The 21,999-nt window shown below is 40.0% G+C and overlaps 1 protein-coding gene across 1 annotated transcript; it reads right to left on the reverse strand.

Moving 5' to 3' along the window:
* Nucleotides 1-20,655: 20,655 nt before the first annotated feature.
* LOC141660370 (uncharacterized) lies at nt 20,656-21,174 on the reverse strand. The gene has a single exon (XM_074467350.1). The coding sequence runs from the start codon at nt 21,172-21,174 to the stop codon at nt 20,656-20,658; it is 519 nt and encodes a 172-aa protein (XP_074323451.1).
* Nucleotides 21,175-21,999: the final 825 nt, after the last annotated feature.

The raw sequence follows: 21,999 nt of genomic DNA on the forward strand, positions 1-21,999 counted from the left end.
GCACCCGCATAGTAAGTTCTCCTTTCTGCACATCTATCATGGTATGGCCTGTAGCCAAGAAAGGTCTCCCCAAAATTATGGGAATCTTCTTATCTTCCTCGAAATCCAGAGTAACAAAGTCTGCAGGGAAGAAGAGCTTATCCACCTTTACTAACACATCCTCCACTATGCCTCGTGGATATGTAATAGAATGATCAGCCAATTGTAGAGAAATGTAGGTGGGCTTTGGATCAGGAAAATTCAAATTTTTGAAGATAGACAACGACATCAGATTGATGCTTGCTCCCAAATTGCACAGGCATTTATCAAAAGACAACTTGGCAATGGTGCAAGGAATGGTGAAGCTACCTGGATCTTTAAGCTTTGGAGGTAATTTCTGTTGCAGTACGACACTACACTCTTCCGTTAGAGCAACGGTCTCAAGGTCATCCAGTTTCAACTTCCTTGAAAGAATACTCTTCATAAATTTTGCATAACTAGGTATTTGCTCCAAAGCCTCAGCAAAAGGTATGTTGATATGAAGTTTCTTGAACACCTCCAGAAACTTACCGAACTGCTTATCCAATTTTTGTTGTTGCAATATCTTAGGGAAAGGTGGTGGAAGATAGAGCTATTTCTCCCCTGTATTACCCTCAGGTAGAGTGTGTTCAACAGTAGTCTTCCTTGGTTCCGCCGTTTTCTCCTTTTGCTTCTCTTCTTTATCACCAACTTCAGCTTCTCCGTCTTTTGCTTTTTCAGCAACAACAACTTTTCCAGACCTTAAGATAATAGCCTTGACTTGCTCTTTAGCTTCCTTCCTGGACTTCAGTATCACTGGGAAGTGTGCCAGGTTGACGATTGCGCACTGCATTGGCTATTTGACCGATTTGATTTTCCAAGGTCTTGATAGAAACAGCCTGACTTTTGCACAACAGCTTGAGTTCCTCGAAATCAGCACTAGAAGGTGGAGCAACACATCCCTGTTGAGGATATGATTGCCTCTGAGCATACTGTTGTGGTTGCTGGAATCCAGGTGGATTAAACTGTTTACTTACGCCTTGCTAATATGGTTTCTGAATAGCATTCTGAGTATTGCTCCAGCTGAAATTGGGATGATTTCTGTTGTTAGGATGATAAGTAGCTGGCACAGGCTGCTGCGATCACTGGTAATTGTTCACATACTGAACAGATTCATTAACAAGAGAACACTGATCCGTAGCATGAGAACCTGCACAAAGCTCACAGACCATAGCTATCTGATTGACTCCATAGGTGGCTAAAGAATCGACCTTCATAGACAGTGCTTGGAGCTGCGCTGCAATAGTTGTAGCTGCATCAACTTCCAGAATACCTGCTACCTTTCCAGGCATCATCCTTTGAGTTGGATTTTGATGCTCATTTGTAGCCATAGTTTTAATAAGATTATAAGCCTCAGTATAGCTTTTGGCCCACAAAGCGCCTCCAGCTGCTGCATCGAGCATGGGCCGAGATTGGGCCCCCAAACCATTATAAAAACCAGTGATCACCATCCAGTCAGGCATATCATGATGTGGACACTTTCTCAACATCTCCTTGTAGCGCTCCCAAGCCTCGCACATAGATTCTGTTGGTTGCTGCGCAAACTGAGTAAGAGCACTCCTCATAGCTGTAGGTTTTGCCATTGAATAGAACTTTACCAGAAAATTTTGCGCAAGATCTTGCCAAGTAGTGATGGACCCAGCTGGTTCAGAATGTAACCAGTCCTTAGCTTTATCCCTCAGAGAGAATGGGAAAAGCCTCAGCTTGATAGTCTCATCAGTCACACCATTATATTTGAAAGTACTACAGATCTCGACAAAATTCCTGATGTGCTTGTTGGGGTCTTCAGTTGCAGCACCTCCGAAAGAAATAGAATTCTGCACCATCTGAATAGTGCCCGGCTTGATTTCAAAAGTGTTATCCTGAATAGCCTGATGAAGAATGCTTGACTGAATGTCATCAATTTTAGGCTGAGAAAAGTCCATAAGAGCTGGATTTGCTGGAACTATATGATCACCCATGATTACTGGTTCTTTCTGCTCGCTCTCTTTATCCGAATCTTCAAAATCTATCTTCTCCGGAATATCAAGAACTGAGTCTGTCTCCTCAGTCGTATCTAAAGTCCTCTTGCGAGTACGAGAACGTGTTTGCATAAACGCTCGCTAAAGTACCTGAAACACAACCGGAAACGATAAGTAATATATCTTAATCAATGAGTCCTAATGACCACTAACGGTAAATGCATAAACTAAACAAATACGCCGAGTCCTCGGCAGCGGCGCCAAAAACTTGTTAGGGCGGAAAACACGTGCTAATAATACACGCAAGTATACGCGTTCGCAAGTAATATTGAATACTTTTGATAGGAAATAAAATAAACCCTGATTGCGTAATTAATATCGCATTAATTGTATTGGCATTAGGCTGAAAGTTAAGCCCATTAGAAGAGGCTCAAGACCCTGATTATTAATTAATTTTGTAATTAATTAATAAGGGAAAAATCAGCTATTAAGAAGAGTCCCAATAAGGAAATGAATCCTAGTAGATTAGCCTCCAAGGGACCTAAAAGGATAAAGAATCAGTTTCCTACCACTTAGGACTCCAAAGTCCATTCTAATTCTGAGACTTGCCCACCAAGTCTCCTAACCCAAGTCCAATTCAAGGACTCCCAACATCTATATAAGGGCCCTCACCCCACAGATCAGAACTACGTTTTAGACTTAGTCCTTGGAGGACATGAAATTCACTACGTCCTTGGTGAGCCCTCGCCGCCATAGCCCCGAGGGTAAGTATCACCAAGAACTACATTTTTTGACTTGATCCTTGGCATACAGCAAGGTACGTAGGCATCTTGTAAGGCAGATCGAGTCACGAAACACAAGAGCAGTCAAATCGAGCCTCAAAGCTCACGTTCCTTAGTAATAAATACAGAAAATAATAACCTTAGTTTTTTATCCATAACATTTGGCGCCGTCTGTGAGAAAGCACAACAATAACCATGGCAAAAATACGGAGAACAGTTAGAGCCCTTGGAGGAGGAACACCAACGGGGACAACCCAAGTGATTTCTTCAACTGTGGAGGTACCTCCTCATTCAACCTATGCAACCACGCAAGGAGAAGCCCGATAGGGGCAACTGAACCTCAGCCACAAGGGACGATTCCCTCGGCTACTGAATGTACGAATCCCCAAGTTCAACAAGTACATGCACCTGTGAATTCTTGACCCATTGGGTACGAATATTCAACTATTGTTACTACTAAGCCCCCTTATGGGATGCCCCTTTACCCCGAGGTTGGAGGAAGTGGACATGCTGGACGGAGTGAAGCACGAGGGCATTCGCCCCCATACATACGAGGTTTGGATCCTATCCCCGAGGATCAAGAATTTTTTGGTCCTTACACGGAGAGAGACTCTGAATCTTCAGATGATGAAGTAGCCCCAAGAAGGAGACATACTGGCAAAGAGCCGATGGCTGATGGTAGCCAACGTCCTAGAAGCACCTAAGGGATGAATCCTCAAGAAGTGCAGGAAATGATCAGGGCTCACGAGGCTGAGATTCAAAGGCTGAGGCGCGACTTGGAGGCGCACCAGACCACCAGAACCCCACTACCTCCTGGGGGAGAAATCCTCCTCCTATCATAGACCTGGATGGTCCAATACAGAGAAGGGTTGTTGTCCCAAGGGCTGATCCAAGCAATCTTCTTCCCCTTAGAGATCCTGATGATCCTACTCCGCCCTTCACTGAAGAAATAATGAATGCCCATATCTCAAGGAAGTTCAAGATGCCAACTATCAAAGCTTATGATGGCACGGGAGATCCCGCTAATCATGTTAGGACATTCTCTTATGCACTGCTGTTGCAGCCCGTGAATGATGCTATTAAGTGTCGGGCCTTTCCTCAAACCCTGTCGGGTATGGCTCAAAGGTGGTATAGTCGTTTGCCCCCAAACTCTGTTGGGTCCTTCAGGGAATTAAGTCAGGCTTTTATTAAACAGTTCATCAGTGGGAGAGTGCATGAGAAAAGTTCAGCATCTCTCATGAGTATTGTGCAGGGAACAAAGGAATCCTTGAGAGACTACTTGAATCGTTTCACAAATGAGGCTTTAAAAGTCTCGGACCTTGATGATAAGGTAGCCATGATAGCACTGCAACAGGGAACTAGGGATGAGTTTTTCAAGATGTCCTTGGCCAAACGCCCCCCTGAAAGCATGTTGCAGCTCCAAGATAGGGTAGGAAAGTATATCAAGGTCAAAGAGAGTATGAGAAAAACAGTCGTGAGCAACGAGCCCGCTAGAGGCAAGAAGCGGAAGACCGATCTGGAATACATCGCTAAGGACAAGTATCCTAGAACTGAGGGAAATCCTGACTCAACTCCCAAGAGAGGAGGACCTGGACAAAAATTTACTGAGTATGCTAAGCTGAATGCTTCAAGGAGCCAAATTTTAATGGAAATCGAGAAAGATCGAGATATTCGCTGGTCTAAGCCCTTGAAGGCCGACCCTGCCAAGTTAGATAAGAGCATGTATTGTAGATTTCACAAGGATGTTGATCATGACACCGATGAGTGTAGGCAACTGAAAGATGAAATTGAGTTTCTTATTAGAAAAAGGAGGTTGAACAAATACACTGGAGATGAAGAGGATAGGAATAACAATGGGAGAAATAACTTTGAAGATCATAGGAGGGACCAAGATGATCAGGGGCGGAATCCCCAGCCTAGGGGACCGGTGATAAATACAATCTTCGGAGGACCACGACCCCGAGGGCCTGTGATAAACACAATTTTTGGAGGACCAACTGCTGCTGGGTTATCCAAGAACTTCAGGAAAGCGTATGCCCGAGAATTTATGCATATTGTTGGGGAAGCCCCGAAGAGGGCCAGGACAGGAGTAACAATGTCTTTTGATGATTCTGATCTGGAGGGTGTGAAATTTTCCCATGACGACCCGTTGGTTATAACCCCGATAATAGGGAACAACCTATTGAGAAGGGTCCTTGTGGATAATGGTGCTTCAGTGGATATCTTGCTCCATGACACCTTTTTGAGGATGGGATATAACGACTCCCAATTGACCCCAACCGATATGCCAATATATGGATTTGCGGGAGTGGAGTGCCCCGTAGAAGGGATAATCAAGTTGTCAACAACCATAGGACATGAACCAAGGCAAGCAACTCAGATGTTGGACTTCGTGGTGGTGAAGGCTAGTTCAACTTACAACGCTATCATGGGAAGAACAGGGATACACGCCTTCAAGGCAGTCCCTTCTTCCTACCATTCAGTTATGAAGTTTCCCACCCGGGATGAGATCAGAGAAGAGAAAGGAGATCAAAAAATGGCTAGAAGCTGTTATGTGGCCTCTTTGAGGGAAGATGGAGTTGGGGGGCAGGTTCTTCCTATTAAAGATCTGGATATCCAAGAGAATGATGAGAAAAGAAGAAAGCCAGCAGAAGACTTGGTTTAAATTCCTTTAGCCCCTGAAGATCCTGAGAAGGTGACTTTTATTGGAGCCACGCTCGAGGAGCCCCTTAGAGGGAAGTTGGTGAAAAATTTGCAAGAAAATAGTGACATATTTGCATGGTCAGCAGCTGATATTCCAGGCATAGACCCGGAACTGATTACTCACAAGCTGAATGTGGACCCAAATCGGAAGACAATGAAACAAAAGAAATAAAGTTTTGCTCCAGAAAGGCAAGAAGCTATAAAACAGGAAGTGGAGAAGCTCTTAGAGGCTGGTTTTATTGAGGAAATTCAATTTCCAGAGTGGTTAGCAAACCCTGTAATGGTGAAGAAGGCCAATGGAAAATAGAGGATGTGTGTGGACTTCACTGATCTAAATGATGCCTGTCCTAAGGACTGTTTCCCGTTACCAAGGATCGATACTTTGATAGATGCCACTGCTGGGCATGAGATGCTGAGCTTCATGGATGGATTTAGTGGATACAATCTGATCAAGATGCACAAGGGTGACATCCCAAAGGTATCATTCATCACTGACTTTGGTGTTTATTGTTATCTTGTTATGGCATTTGGTCTCAAGAATGCAGGAGCCACCTATCAAAGGTTGGTAAATAAGATTTTAAGGATCTTATTGGCAAGACCATGGAAGTTTATATTGATGACATGTTAGTCAAGAGTCTAGTGAAGACTGACCATATAACCCATTTGAGGGAAGCTTTTGAGGTCCTGAGATACCACAAGATGATGTTAAATCTTGCAAAGTGTGCTTTCGGAGTAGGATCTGGAAAATTTTTGGGATTGATGGTCTCCAAGAGAGGAATCGAGGCCAATCCCGACAAAATAAAGGCAATCCTAGACATGGAGCCACCAAAAACTATTAAAGATGTTCAAAAGCTCACTGGAAGGGTTGCTGCATTGGGATGATTCATCTCCAAGTCTGGGAACAAGTGTTTGTAGTTCTTCAAGTCCTTAAAGAAGGTTAAGGATTTTGTATGGAGTAAGGAAATCCAGAAGGCATTCAAGGAATTAAAGAAATATATGGCCCAGGCCCCGTTGTTGGCCAAGCCAGCTTTGAATGAAGTCTTGTACTTGTACTTGTACTTGGCCGTTTCAGAGAGTGCCTTGAGCGCTGTATTGGTTAAGGAGGAACTGAAAATCCAGAAACCCGTATACTATGTCAGCAAAATTTTGCATGGAGCTGAGTTGAATTATTCAATTATTGAGAAGTTTGCTTTAGCCTTGGTGATGACTTCAAGAAAGTTACATCCTTACTTTTAGGCTCATCAAATTGAGGTGCTAACAAATCAGCCCCTGAGAAATATCATTCATAGTCCCAAAGCTAGTGGGAGGTTGATTAAGTGGGCAATAGAGCTGGGAGAATTCGACATCAAGTATAAGCCACGAACGACAATAAAAGCCCAGGTATTGGCTGACTTCATGGTGGAATATACCATACCCAGCCAAGAAGTCGGGGGGCAGGAAGATACCATACCTCAGGACAAGGAAGTTGATAAGGGGGACAAAGAAAAGGATGATAAGAAGAAAGAATATTGGGTTCTCTATTTTAATGGAGCATCAAAAACAAATTCAAGTGGGGCAGGTTTGGTTTTACAAAGCCCTGATGGATTCTTGATTGAGTATGCCATGAAGTTAGACTACCCAACCACAAACAATGAGGCAGAATATGAAGCTCTGATAGCTGGTCTTGGCTTAGCAGGGACACTTAGAGTCAAGAGCTTAAAAGTCCATGGAGACTCGAAGCTGGTCATATCCCAGGTAGAGGGAGAGTTTGAGGCAAATGATACGATGGCTAAGTATGTCCGCCTAGTAAGGGCTGTGATGACCCAATTCGATGAATACCATGTTGAGCACATTCCAAGGGAGGAAAATGCTAAGGCAGATGCATTATCAAAGTTTGCTTCATCTGAGATAGAAGAAAGTTCTGGAAGTGTATACTTTCGCGTTTTGAAAACATGGAGCATTGATGTTAAGTTTGTGGCTCCTATAGGCCTGGGGACATCATGGATAGATCCCATTAAGGCTCACATTCAAACCGGTTGGTTGCTAAATGATGCTACGGAAGCACGAAAATTGGCTGTTCGAGCACTAAGATACTCTTTCATAGATGGAATTATGTATAAAAGATCTTTTTTGGTTCCCTACTTAAGGTGTCTCAGGCCCGATGAGGCACGATTGGCTCTTGAAGAAGTACATGAAGGCATATGTGGGCAACACTTGGGGGGCAGGGCCTTAGCTCATAAGATAACTCGTTTAGGCTTCTATTGGCCAGAAATGATGGCTGATGCCAAAGAATATGTGAAAAAGTGTGACTGCTGTCAGAAGCATGCACCAGTCGTTAGACAACCCCCGAGATGCTGACCTCCATCAACTCGCCCATCCCCTTTGCTATGTGGGGAATGGATGTACTGGGGCCTTTCCCCATAGCCACGACAAAAAGGAAGTTCCTGATTGTAGGCATTGATTATTTTACTAAGTGGATTGAAGCCAAGCCTTTGGTCAAAATCACAACTAAGCAAGTTGCACGATTCCTGTGGGAAAATATCATGTGTCGGTATGGAATTCCCTGCATCCTAGTCACTGAAAATGGAACACAATTCAACAATGAGGAATTCAAGAAGTATTGTGAGGAGAATGAAATTGAGTTGTGATTCACCTCTGTGGCTCACCCGCAAGCCAATGGACAAGCAGAAGTGGCGAATCGAATAATCCTGGATGGAATAAAGAAGAGGATCGAGAAGTCAAGGAATAACTGGGAGGATGAAATACTCCCAATACTATGGGCCTATAGGACAACATGTAGAGTCACGACTGGAGCAACTCCCTTCATGTTAGCATATGGTGCAGAAGCAGTTGTTCCTGTAGAGATATCACATTCCTCCCCCAGGATTTAAGCTTTCAATGCTGAGGAAAATGAGGAAGGGCAAAGGTTAGTCCTGGATCTAATTGATGAAGTGTGAAATGAGGCACATGCGAAGATCGTGGAATATCAGAAAAAGGCTTCATTCTACTACAACCGGAGGGTTAAAGAAAGGTTCTTCAAACAGGGTGACTTGGTCTTAAGGAAGGTGGAAGCTTCTGGTGTAGGGAGGGAAGCTTGCCCCAAATTGGGAAGGGCCATACAAGGTCAAAAGTGTTCAGGGAAGAGGAACCTACAAGCTAGAGACTAGGGATGGTTTTAAAATCCCGAGAACTTGGCATGCACAAAACCTGAGGCTTTGCTTGCTTAGGATTTACATGTTTTAGTTTGAGGATTATTAAGACTTGTGTAAGGGATGAATCCCAAAAGTTTTCATAAACTTGTTTTAGAACTGTTTGGTTCATACCATATATGGTTGAGTTTGCTTATCTATTTTAGTACAAGTACGAGGAAAAATAAGGGAAAGCTATGAAAAGGCTAGCAAACTAACTCCCATAAAATAGTACAAGTACTTGAAAGAAATAGTAGAAAAAGTAAACAAAGCCATGCAAGGCCTAAACACTGAAGATGTTCAAGTCCATGAAGGACCGCGAGTAGATAAAAGCCACACATGGCAAACAAAGCCATGCAAGGCCTAAACACTGATGAACAATCTATAGTCCAAAATCAGATGATTGGCTAATAATGGCAACCTCAAAAACAACCCAAAGGCTAGGAAAGCCCTGCAAATTTACCATATCCGGGTAAGAGCTATAAATAGAGCCAAGGGACATATTAACGGAGTGCACCTCATCATCATGGGTGTCCATCATATTGAATAAGTCTTCCGACCACCGATAAACGCTAAGAGAGCTCTAGAATCCCAGTTCAGAAGCTTTCTCTCAAGTTTCTTCATCAAATGCCTCCAAGGCCATGTGCTCCCTCCTTCATTTCGCACTCCTAGTGAAAGAAGCTGCGAAGTAGGCGTTGGCCAAATTAGAAAAAGATATTAGAAAGCTAACTTCACGAAATGTATATGGTCAATTGAAGTCTACATTATAAACTCTAGCAGACCGACCTCCAAGAGATGCCTTAAGCCATCCAGGCTCCTCCTTAAATTTGTGAAGTATTGAAAGTTCTAAAAAGAATAGATGTACCAAATACAAGGCATGAGCCCCGCACATCCCCGCCTCGGGAAGCTGTTCGCCTAATTGAAACAAACTTAACCAATGAAAAAATAAGAGGGGTTAGGCCAGCTTTAACAAGGTTCCTTTGAATTATGAGGACCCATCAAGAACATGAATGTGATAGTTTATGTTCTAGGTCCATCGAGACATGTTGTCCAAGAAAGCAAAAATGTTTCCCCTTGACCGACTAGAGGAGGCCGAGTAGCCATTGAGAATATTGAAGTTCAAGAACTTCCACAAAATAGGATCCCGAAGGGCCAAGAAGCTCTAGACATTAAGGTTACGGCCGAGCAAGGCCTCAAGGGCTTGGTCTCTGTGGCCGACCAAGAGTCCTTGAAGCTGACTCCTCCACATGGAGGGTTAGGCCGACTAGGACGTCCTCGAAAGAACGTCTACAGATGTCCGGAACTAATAGAGATGGCCCTAAAGAGAAGGTTTCAAGAAAACCATGAACTAGAGCCAAGAGATGATCCTAGTGAAGACAAGAACTTCCACGAAAATAAGTTTCATGAAGACTAGAACCTATACGGAGGGAAATAAGCTTCATGAAGAGTAAGACGCTCACGGAGGTGAGACTCTGACCCACCAAGAGTCCATGAGAATAAGTTTTGTGAAGAGAAGAACATCCATGAGAACAAGTTCCGTGAAGGCTAAAGAGTCCATGAGAACAAATTTCGTGAAGACTAGGACATCCACGAAAACAAGTTTCATGAAGAATAGAACGTTCACTAGAAAGCGATCAGAAAAGTCTGGCTGAGGCTAGACACAAATCGATAGTCTTAAAGGACGATTATGTTAATCACCATGATAAGAAAAAGTCCACATTCCTGAACCTTCCGGAATGTCCTCGAAGATTCTTACAATTTCTTTTGATCCTTAATGGATTTGGAAATATAGAGGCCCAAAGCGAGGCCCAAATCCAAAAAGGATTTGGAAAAGTAAAGGCCATAAATGAGGCCCGAATCCAAATAGGATTTGGAAAAATTAGCCCAAAAATAAGCCCAATCCAAAGACCATAGATCAGGATTGAGGTCGAATTTGAGGTCGTGAATTCTATTCGAATTCTTTCGAACAAACACCCGAAAATTATGGTTAAAAAAGACCAGGATTGAGGTCGAAGTCCAGACCAGGATTGAGGTCGAAGTCCAGACCAGGATTGAGGTCGAAGTCCAGGTAAATAAGACCAGGATTGGGGTTGAATTCCTGAATCAAGCACAATATTTTTTGAGAACAAGGCCAGAAATTTTGACCAAAATCCAGGACAAGGGTCCGACTAGGATCCTGGTCGAAATCCAGGTCGTAAATCCTAGTCGAAACCTTACAACCAGGAAACAAAGAAGGACATAGATTTCAACCAAAATCCAGGTCGAAGGTTCAACTAGAATCCTGGTCGAAATCCAGGTCATGGATCCTAGTCGAAATCCTTCGACCAGGATTGAAATGCTGCCCCAAAATTCGACTAGGATTCAGGTCGAAATTTCGACTAGGATCCTGGTCGAAAAAGGGCTGAAAATTTCAGAAAAATCCCAGAAAAATTAGGGAAAATTTGAAAATAATTTCAAAAATTATTTTTGATAAAATATTCTTGAAATATTAAAGAAGTAATATCTGTGAGTATCAGAAATTCTTGAAAATTAGGAGAAAAATCCGAGAAATTAAGGGAAAATTCCTGAAAAATACCAGAAAATTCCTAAAGAAAGGGAAAAAGTTAAGAAAATGATAGGGAAGTTCTAAAAAACAACCCTGAAGCCGTGTACAAGGAAAATCGTTGTAAATGTGTAGGTCGTACCATACTTTACGCCAAAACGATACCCTGTAAGGGAACGAATGAACTTAACTTCTGCAAAATCTTTTACGGTTTCCCAGAAGTTAGGGGGCAAATGATAGGGAATAAAATAAACCCTGATTGCGTAATTAATATCGCATTAATTGTATTGACATTGGGCTGACAGTTAAGCCCATTAGAAGAGGCCCAAGACCCTGATTATTAATTAATTTTGTAATTAATTAATAGGGGAAAAATCAGCTATTAAGAAGAGTCCCAATAAGGACATAAATCTTAGTAGATTAGCCTCCAAGGGACCTAAAAGGATAAGGAATCAGTTTCCTACCACTTAGGACTCCAAAGTCCATTCTAATTCTGAGACTTGCCCACCAAGTCTCCTAACCCAAGTCCAATTCAAGGACTCCCAACATCTATATAAGGGGCCTCACCCCACATATCAGAACTACGTTTTAGACTTAGTCCTTGGAGGAAATGAAAGTCACTATGTCCTTGGTGAGCCCTCGCTGCCATAGCCCCGAGGGCAAGTATCACCAAGAACTACATTTTTTGACTTGATCCTTGGCATACAGCAAGGTACGGAGGCATCTTGTAAGGCAGATCGAGTCACGAAACACAAGAGCAGTCAAATCAAGCCTCGAAGCTCACATTCCTTAGTAATAAATACAGCAAATAATAACCTTAGTTTTTTATCCATAACAACTTTCTAGTTCATTCCCACAGAGACTCTGACTAATTATGCTTAATTAACACTCACTCACCAATGTATGATTACTTCTCAATGTCAAGACAATAACACGTAGAATTGATTAACTAATTATTAACTAGAATTAACTACGAGAATTAAACACTTAATTGACACTTGAATTAACAATATTAAACAAACACATGAGATCATAACTTCATTACTACTTCCTTCAATAGCTATTGTTATTACCCTTAGCATGTAATAGTGATGATATTAATCGAACAACACTAAACTGATAAAAGCCAAATTTCGTTGTACCAATACCATTCTACCAAACATCCACAATTAAGACAGAAGTTGAATAGGCATCAATTATGTTGAGACCCTATATGTCTACAGAATTTGACAACATAACGATTTAAGCACAAGTTATTCCTTATGATTACACTGGGCAAGTAAAACGGTTAGAATTACCCACTAATCATGTATACACATACATGAACCTATGCTAGCATGGCAAGTTCTAAACCTCAAGATCCACCATCGTTTCACAAGAGGTTAACACCCTATCTTATATGTTCGTGACGCACATAAGACGAATAAGCACAACCAATACTAGATATCATACAATCATCACACACTAAGGTATTAAACAACTAACTAAAGAATTCCATAGTAAATCTGTTACGACCCCATGATCATGATTAGCCCATGATTGAACTCATCGTCACCATGGGTTCATATGAAAACATGATAATAACACACGAGAATAATTAATAAAACTACTTATATTAAACCAGAGTACGTCACAAGAGTAAATAGGTTCAAAGCAAAGAAAACTAGCATCCACTGTTACAACAAATAAAAGAATCACAAGAAAATATGCTTCCTTTTCGTTGCGATGTGCTAAAATGGTCATCTTCCTTACCTCTTTGCTCCTCGATTAATACCACGATTCAACACACGTGAAACGTCTCTGAAAACTACTTATATAGAATCCCCACAAAACCCATCCATCTAAGAAGTCAGAAGTCCAGTAGAACAAGAACTCTAAAAATCAGATTCTAAATTCGCACCCCTGAGTGGCCGCCCAGCAATCCTGAGCGGGCGCCCAGCTTCCTGAGCGGCTGAGCGGGCGCCCAACACCTTTCTGGAAAATTCACTGTTTTGCTCCGGTTATTCTTTGCATTCTGCTCCTATCTTCCCACTTGCAATGCCAAACACATACTAAAGCTTATTCTTGATGAAATCTCCCCACAAATGCAAGTAATACCCGGAAATGCACAAACACTAGAAAAACGCATCAAATACACAAAATACTTGATTTCAAGACATCAATTCAAGCTATTATAAGACGTTCTAAGTGGTATAAAATGCCACTTATCACACTCCCTAGCTATGTGTCTAGTCTTTCCACACTTGTAGCATGTACCTCCCGGCTTCGGTATCTTACACTCGTTGGCCAAATGTCCCTTCTGGTTGCATCTATAGCATGTCATGCTCAGTCTATTACACACTCCGGGGTGCTTTCTTCCACAATGCTTGCATTCTGGTCTCTGAAATCTGTTTTCTCCAACTTATCCTTGGCTTGCCTAGTTGTTCCCCTTTGATTCTTGTCTTTTGTTCAAATTTCCCTTCTTCTGAAAATTTCCTCCTTTGTGGAATCCAATCTTTTTCACATTCCTGTCTTGTGAGTTTCCAGCTTCAAAGTTTTCTCCATAAAATGGAACCTTTCTCTTCTTGTTATCCCTTTCCTTCCTTGACTGCATCCCATTACTCTCAATCAGAGTAGCTTTCTGTACTACTCCTGCATAAGTATCAAGCTCAAACATAGCCACTCCATCTCTGATCCAAGACTCTAGTCCTTGTTGGAATCTCTTTGCTTTTTCCTCCTCACTGTTGGTATACTTTGTCACAAATCTTGACAGCTCTGTAAACTTCTTCTCATATTCCAATACAGACATACTCTATTGCTTCAATTCAAGAAATTTAAGCTCCATCTGATTCTGCAAGTACTTAGGGTAATACTTTTCCAGAAATAACTTCTTAAATCTTTCCCAAGAAACTTGCTGATTTGCTTCCATAGCTTTCACTGAATCCCACCAATAGATGACTTTGCCCTTCAGGAAGTAGCATATGGTGTCTTCTGATCGTCCCCTAACTGTACCAATTCAAAAGCTCTTTCCATTTCCTTAATCCATGTGTTAGCTATTAATGGATCAGTGGTATCATGAAATGCAGGTGGATTAACATTCTGAAAAGCTTTGAAAGTAACAACTTGTCGAGGTGGTACTGGTGGATCAGGTGGTTGGTGTGGTTCACGGTTATCTTAGTTTTTAAACTGTTGTTGAAGAGTTCTTTGTTGTGGAGCTATATCATTTGTTTGTTGTTGTAAGGTTTCCAGTAATCGAAGAATATTAGGATCTGTGGTAGATGTGGTTGTTGGATTCTTCCTTTTGGGTGGGATGATCCTGATATGAAAGTTATATCAAAACATGTATGAACAATGAGATAATTCGAGGGTGTCACATGGCATTCTTGTTCACATATGAGGTCAAACTTCAAATTAAACGAATAGGGTGATGCATATAAAGGCGTAAAATAAACAATTGAAAGCAAACGGAATGATAGTGCATAATAATTGAAATTTAAAGGTCAAGATATATCAAGATTAGAATAAAGTCTGAATCTAGGAATAACATGCTTATTTAAAGGAAACAACAGGGAATTCTACAAAGTCCAACAATACAACATCATGAAAGGTAGATAATGGAAAGAACTAAGGCTCCACTCCGTCAGAATGGGGTTTGGCAGTCTTCTCCTCTCGAAGCATCTTCACAATACTCTGGAGCTCGTCTGCAATCATCTGGATGATATACTGGCTGGTAAGGTCTCGGTGCGATGGCATCTCGTCAAGCTTAGTGTTGACGTACTGAACCAAAGTCTCAAGTCTCGCAGTCATCTGCTCCTTAGGCTTCTTTTCATAGTTTCGGCTATCCGGATACACGTTCTTCAATCGGTCTAATAGTCGGTCGTACTTGCCCTGAAGCATGTCGAACTCGCGCCTCAACTCAGCATACACAGAGAAAGCAATAGTGTCAGCCGACCCAGAGGATAACGAGGAATGCTTCCTTTGTTGACAAACAATATATAGATATATATAAGAGGAGTATTAATGATAGATTCGCTTAACCTACTCTATCGCATAATATCTATAACTTATACATATATCCTATAACCTATTTGGGTTGTCCAGGGACTCTAAACCGTAGCTCTGATACCAAAACCTGTCACACCCCCAACTTAACCATACATAATATACAATTTATTACAATAGTTAACAAAAGAAAGTAAATACAACCGAATCCAAGATCTTACAGTTTAGGGTTTGCAACAGCCCAACACTATTAACTATTACAACCTGATTTTTTTATATCAAGTCCTCACACAAAGCTATCTCCTATTCTACTTGAGCTCGATCATACGCATCGGCATCACAAGTCTTACGTGCTGTCTGCTTGAACCTAACCATAGCTGCTTGAACAAAGTTTTAGACTAACTCCGAAGCACTGGGAAACAAAATTCACTAGACTATACTTTATCAAGAGAAATTACTAGGTTTCCATTTACAAGGATTTTGACAGTGAGATTTAGCAAGGTTATCGGATTGTATGAAAGAATAAAGTCAAACTAGGTCCAAGGTAATGGCTCCAAATAAGACGTAGGTATTAAAGTATAAAGAAGGTGATCATTAATGGTTCCAAATAAGATTTAGGTATCAAAATATAGAGAAAGTGGGCATCAGCTCAAGGTACAACAGAGTATCATGCTTTAGGGTAAAGATATGGTTATCAAACAATTATGAACAATCGTTAGGGAACAACTGACTTTTAGGTATCAAGAAAAGGTTACTGGGTATAACTTGCAAATGGTCCAAAATCATAATTACTTTGGTATATTAGCATGATAGGACTTTGGATTTACTTGCATAGCAATCTTCAAGTAAAGTTAAACTACTCGAAATAAATACTTGAGGGTTCATTTCATTTTTATGTACTATGGATATAGATTCGAAACCACTAGGTTCATGTATATCAAGGTGAATTAAAATACTCGCATCCTATATATGAACTGGTTATCACACACTTGTAGTGTAAATGAAAGAGGCAGGTTGAATCACTTGCCTTGAGAAGGCTTGACTTGACTGGCAGGTAGGATCAACTGGAAGCTTTACTCGAATTTTATAGAAAGTTTACCCTCGTCCCGAGATCCTACACAAATAATAATAATCTCATTAAAATATATTCTCACCAACTCAACCTATTTGTAAACAGAAATTAAACATACTGGCACTTAAGCCTATATACGCACATATTTGCAATCACCTTATAAGTATATTAGTACACATAGCCACATATGCTCACATACCACATTTAAGTACAAAATAATATAACACCCACTATATTGAATCACTAGATTTGGATGAGCTCACACCACTTATTTAAGTCACTTGGTCGCTATACTAGACTAATCCCCAAATTTTGACCTCCTAACACGAATAGCCTTTACTAAACCATCCAATTCCTATTGATCCTGACTTGGGCCTTTCACTATACTGACTATAAGCTATCTTTCAGCCATGGTGGTCAACCAAATATTTACTCATAAGTGCTCTAAAACTATGTGATAAGTGAATGTGCTCATTATAATAAATTTCAGAATGACATCTATGGTTTCTTGGGTGCATTTGACACTCTTATACTTCAAGTTTACCTCCAAAACATCTACACTAAACTCTTCTGATCATAAGGCTACTCCTAAACTTGATGTGGCTCAAGGGCCTAGCTTGGGCCTCCCTAGGCCTAAGCTCAAAGTCCATGATTCCCCTGTTTTTCTGGGCATAAAAGGTCCTGACTTGAACTAACTTGTGATACATGATTCTAACCCAAATCCTATGATCTACGGCTGGAAAAACTCCTCCGACACTCCCTCTAACTAAGGCCCAACAGGGCCTACCTATGACATGGTCAAAACTTCCTAATTCTAAGTTGCAACAAAATTGTCCCATGTTGGACATATTTTATGTTTCCACTCGTGCACCTAACCAAACGTCTTATAAATCTCTAACAAACACCTAAAACCTATTGTATACTCCTAGTGTTAGCTTCTGGTGGCTTGGGCCTCAATGTGCACAACAATGACAAGGTCGAATCTCACTCTAAACCTCATGGTACCAAACTGATTTTCTGCAGAATCTAATGCTCTCCTTTTTATCATGATTCTTACTTGACAAACCAAACCAACAACAACCAAAACCCTAACCAAACTTCAACCAAGGTGATCTACTGAGCTAACTCTCTTACACTCAATATAGGCTTAGTGGAGATCATCCTTACCTAAGGTGCAACATAAAAAAATAAAAGTTAACACATTACACAAATTACAAGTCATCAAGTTTTCAAAAACAACAATTTATATCTTCTTCATATATATTTGAATTAACATCACATACCAAGGAGCACAAATCAAGATCAATATCTTAACCCTACTGAAATTAAAGCTTACTAACAAAATCAATCCAAATGATCAAGAACTTTCGAAAATCAAGAGTTGATTTCTATGCATGCATGCCTTCGAATATTCAAGCCAAAACAACATGATTTCCAAAATAATTTTGTATCATAAAATCAACATGCAAGCATAGAATAAACTATAACTAAATGATCACTTAGCATGCAAAGGGTTTTATCAAGTTTTTACTACAAAATTCATGTTATCATCATAAAAACACACAAAAATGAAACAAGGCAACAAAACACCACTAAGAACCATTCATTCGGCTCCCTCAAGGTCATGGCCGAATGAAATGGAAGGGAAATGACCATTAAAATCAAGAGCCTCATTCTCATGACTTTGCATTTCACCATTCCTTGTAGTTCCCTCAATAATACAACCTTAAATCCATGAGAATCAAGATTGTACTTTGAGTTCCAACTAAAATTATGCCATGCAAGATCAAAACTTAAACTTTTTACTCAAACTTCTTTGGATTATATATGATCAAATATAGGAAGTAATATTTACTTGAATGGAAGTTAGGTGCTTGAATGAAGAATGAAAAAAGGGAGGGGGGTAGGGATTCGGCCAAAAACCCGAGAGGAAGGAGCCGAGAGGGAGGGGAGGGAGGTGAGGTGAGGGTGGAGTGTGGAGTGAATGAAATGATCCTCTCATTTTGTGCTTGGTTTTATGCTTTTGATTGACTAAAAGAAGTGAGTGGAAATGAGAATTTACAAGCGTAACCTTCCAACATAGTTAGGTCATTTTGCATGCAAGGTCAAGGAGGTAATTTGGCTTACAAAATGTGAGTTAATGGGGTTGGAAATGTCTTCTTTGCCATTTAGTTGAATGGAAGAGCATTTGCATGCAAGGGTTTCCATGTAATTTGCTAATTACTAAACAACTAACTTTCAAAGATTTATTTTTATAAAATAAAATAAAAGTTCAAAATTATAAAAATTGTATCATAAAATAACTTGGATTTTTAGAAATTTTATGAGATCACTTTTGAAATTTGTGAGTGAAATAATTCTTAAAAGATAATTTTCCAAGGTATAGAATATTCTTTATAAATCAAAAATAAGGGTAATTAATAAAACTCTTGCTTTGAAATATTTATATACTATATAAAGCAATTGATAATGCAGCAAATTCCATTCACACAAATGTATAATCATTAAGTATATTTATAATTGGCTCTAATATTATACAGAGTTTATAAATAATATTACACAAAATGTCGGTCGTAACACTTTTTGCCACTATTCGCGCCTTATAGGTTTGTACTTTACCATCCATGTCAGCTTTCTTCTTGAAAACCCACTTGCACCCTATAGGTTTTACCTCTTCAGGTGGATCAACTAAAGTCTATACTTTATTTTGATACATGGATTCTATCTCGGATTTCATGGCCTCTAGTCATCTCTCGGAGTCCGGACCGTTCATAGCTTCTTGGTAGGTAAGAGGCTCATCATTGTCTATGAGTATCACATCATCTTGAGTCAAGAGAAAACCATAATATCTCTCTGGCTCATGACGAGCCCTACTAGATTTACGAACAACCTGTGTTTCCGGAGCAGGAAAATCTTGATTTACATCCTGCTCACTTTCCAACTCTGGTTCAATATTATTTTATACATCTCGATTTTCATCAAGATCTATAGTCCTCCCACTATTTTTCTTGGAAAGTAACTCTCTTTCAAGAAATATAGCGGTCCGAGCAATAAACACTTTGTTCTCAGTAGGATTATAGAAGTTATACCCTTTTGTTTCCTCAGGATATCCCACAGAAAAACATTTATCTGATTTTGGTCCTAGCTTGTCGGAGACCAAGCGTTTCATAAATGCTTCGCATCCCCATACTTTCATAAATGACATGCTATGACGTTTCTTAGTACATATCTCATATGGAGTCTTTTGAACTGCTTTAGTTGGAACTCGATTTAGTGTATATGCAGCCGTTTCTAGAGCGTAACCCTAGAAACTTATTGGAAGATCTGCTAGACTCATCATCGATCGCACCATGTCCAACAAGGTACGATTTCTCCTCTCAGAAACTCCGTTCCATTGAGGCATTCCAGGAGGAGTAAGCTGTGATATGATACCATACTCCTTCAAGAAACCTTTAAACTTGAGGCTTAAGTATTCTCTTCCACGATCTGATCGTAGAACTTTCATACTTTCCCCAATTTGCTTTTCCACTTCGGCCTTATATTCTTTGAACTTTTCAAAAGAATTGGATTTGTTCTTCAAAAGGTACACATATCCATATCTACTAAAATCATCAGTAAATGTAATGAAGTAGTAAAAGCCACCTCTCGCCATCATACGCATTGGACCACATACATCACTATGTATAAGTCCTAATCAATCGTGGCCCTTTCACCTTGTCCAGTAAAAGGAGCTTTAGCCATTTTGCAAATTAGGCAAGATTTGCATTCTTTGTATGATTCAAAATTAAACTTATCCAAGTAGCCATCTTGATGTAACTTGGAAATGCGTTTCTCATTTATGTGACCTAAACGATAATGCTAGAGGTATGTTTGATTTGAGTCTATCGTCTTAATACATTTATTAACATTACTATTTATATTATAGACATGAGTATCAAGATCAAGAACATATAAACCATTAAACAAATATGCAACCCCGTAGGTAACATTATTCATCGAAAAGGAACAACTATTATTCTGAATTAAAAATGAAAAACCTTTCTTGTCCAAACAAGTAACCGAAATAATGTTTCTGCAAATCGTAGGCACGTAAAAACAGTTATCTAGTTCTAAAATAAGCCCAGTGGGCAACGATAAATGATAAGTCCCTACAGCTAAAGCAGCAACCTTTGCTACATTGCCAACACGTAGGTCGACTTCTCCCTTTGCCAATGTCCTACGTCCCCGCAGTTCCTAAACATTTATACAAATATAAGAACCACATCCAGTATCTAATACCCATGAAGTAGAAGTAGACAAATTAACTCTTATAACATAAATACCTGAATCAAAAGCGCCAGCAGCCTTTTTTCTTCTTCATATCCTCCAAATAAGTATGACATTTTCTCTTTCAATGACACGGTTTCTTGCAGTAGTGACAAGTATCACCCTTTGCAACACCACCTCCAGGCTTCAAAGCCTGTTTGGGAGCAGTTTTAAAAGCAGCAGTAGATTTGGATCCCATCCTCTTCTTTCCTTTCCATTTACCTTTCCCTTTTGCACTCCCTTTATTCACCATCATTATGGGAGCAGGGGACGCCTTCTGAATGTTGGTCTCAACTGTTTTTAACATAGCCAACAATTCCGTAGGTGTCTTGTCTATCTCATTCATGTTGTAATTCATTATAAACTGAGCATAATTGTTGTTCAAAGATTGTAAGATTTGATCTATCCTAGCTTCCAGACCAATCGCGGAACCCAGAGTAACAAGGTACTCCATATATCCAATCATCTTCAGAACATGCGGTCCAATCGGATCACGATCACCCTGTTTGCATGCATATAAAGCTTTACTTGTATCAAACCTCTCTTGACGAGCCTGTTCTTCAAACATACATTTAAGGTGTTCAATCATGATATAAGCATCCATATGCTCATGTTATTTCTGAAGCTCAGGTGTCATAGTCGCTAGCATCAAATAGATGACATCCGTGTCATCATCTATATGCTTCTGATAAGGAACCTGTTGAACACATGTTGCACCTTCTGGAAGAGGTCCAGGGCGAGGAACATCAATGACATGGAGCTTTCTCTCCTACCTGAGAACTATCCTCAAGTTCCTTTGCCAATCAAGGAAGTTTGTTCCTGTCAGTTTGTCCTTCTCAAGGAATGATCACACAGAGAATTTGTTTGAGTTGATTGCCATTTGATATCTATAATATTAAAATGCATAAAATGAATTAGTCTACAGATGACCATTAAATTATGTTCAAGTGATTATTCATATATATTCACAATATATATCTCCCACTAATTTTATCAAATCAATAGCCCTAACTATTAATTCGGAAATAATATCTTCTATATCCTTTCTAGTGAGCCAAGATCCAAATTTCACAATGTTTTAGTTCATCTTTGGCTTTACTCCTAAAACATGATTCAATAAGGTAGACAATATTTGTCAATTATATCAACTATATAACTCTTGGATAGTTCGGTGGAACAATATTTGTTCATATTTATCTAATAAATCTCATCAAACTCCATGCCTCCAAGTTCAAAATCCTATTGTGGTAACTTAGTTAAGTCAAACCCAATAGTCAGAAAGTATCAATATACTTCAACGCATCTCCCATGATAGATGGGAGTACTTCGCTTTTGCAAACCCACTCCTTATCGATCTAGGGGTTAACACGTTGGACATTGTGGAAGGCATCTACACAACTTAATATAAACTTTAGGGTTTTGTTAATAT

This window comes from Apium graveolens, chromosome 5 (genome assembly GCF_009905375.1).
Source record: "Apium graveolens cultivar Ventura chromosome 5, ASM990537v1, whole genome shotgun sequence".
NCBI classification, from domain to species: Eukaryota; Viridiplantae; Streptophyta; class Magnoliopsida; order Apiales; family Apiaceae; genus Apium; species Apium graveolens.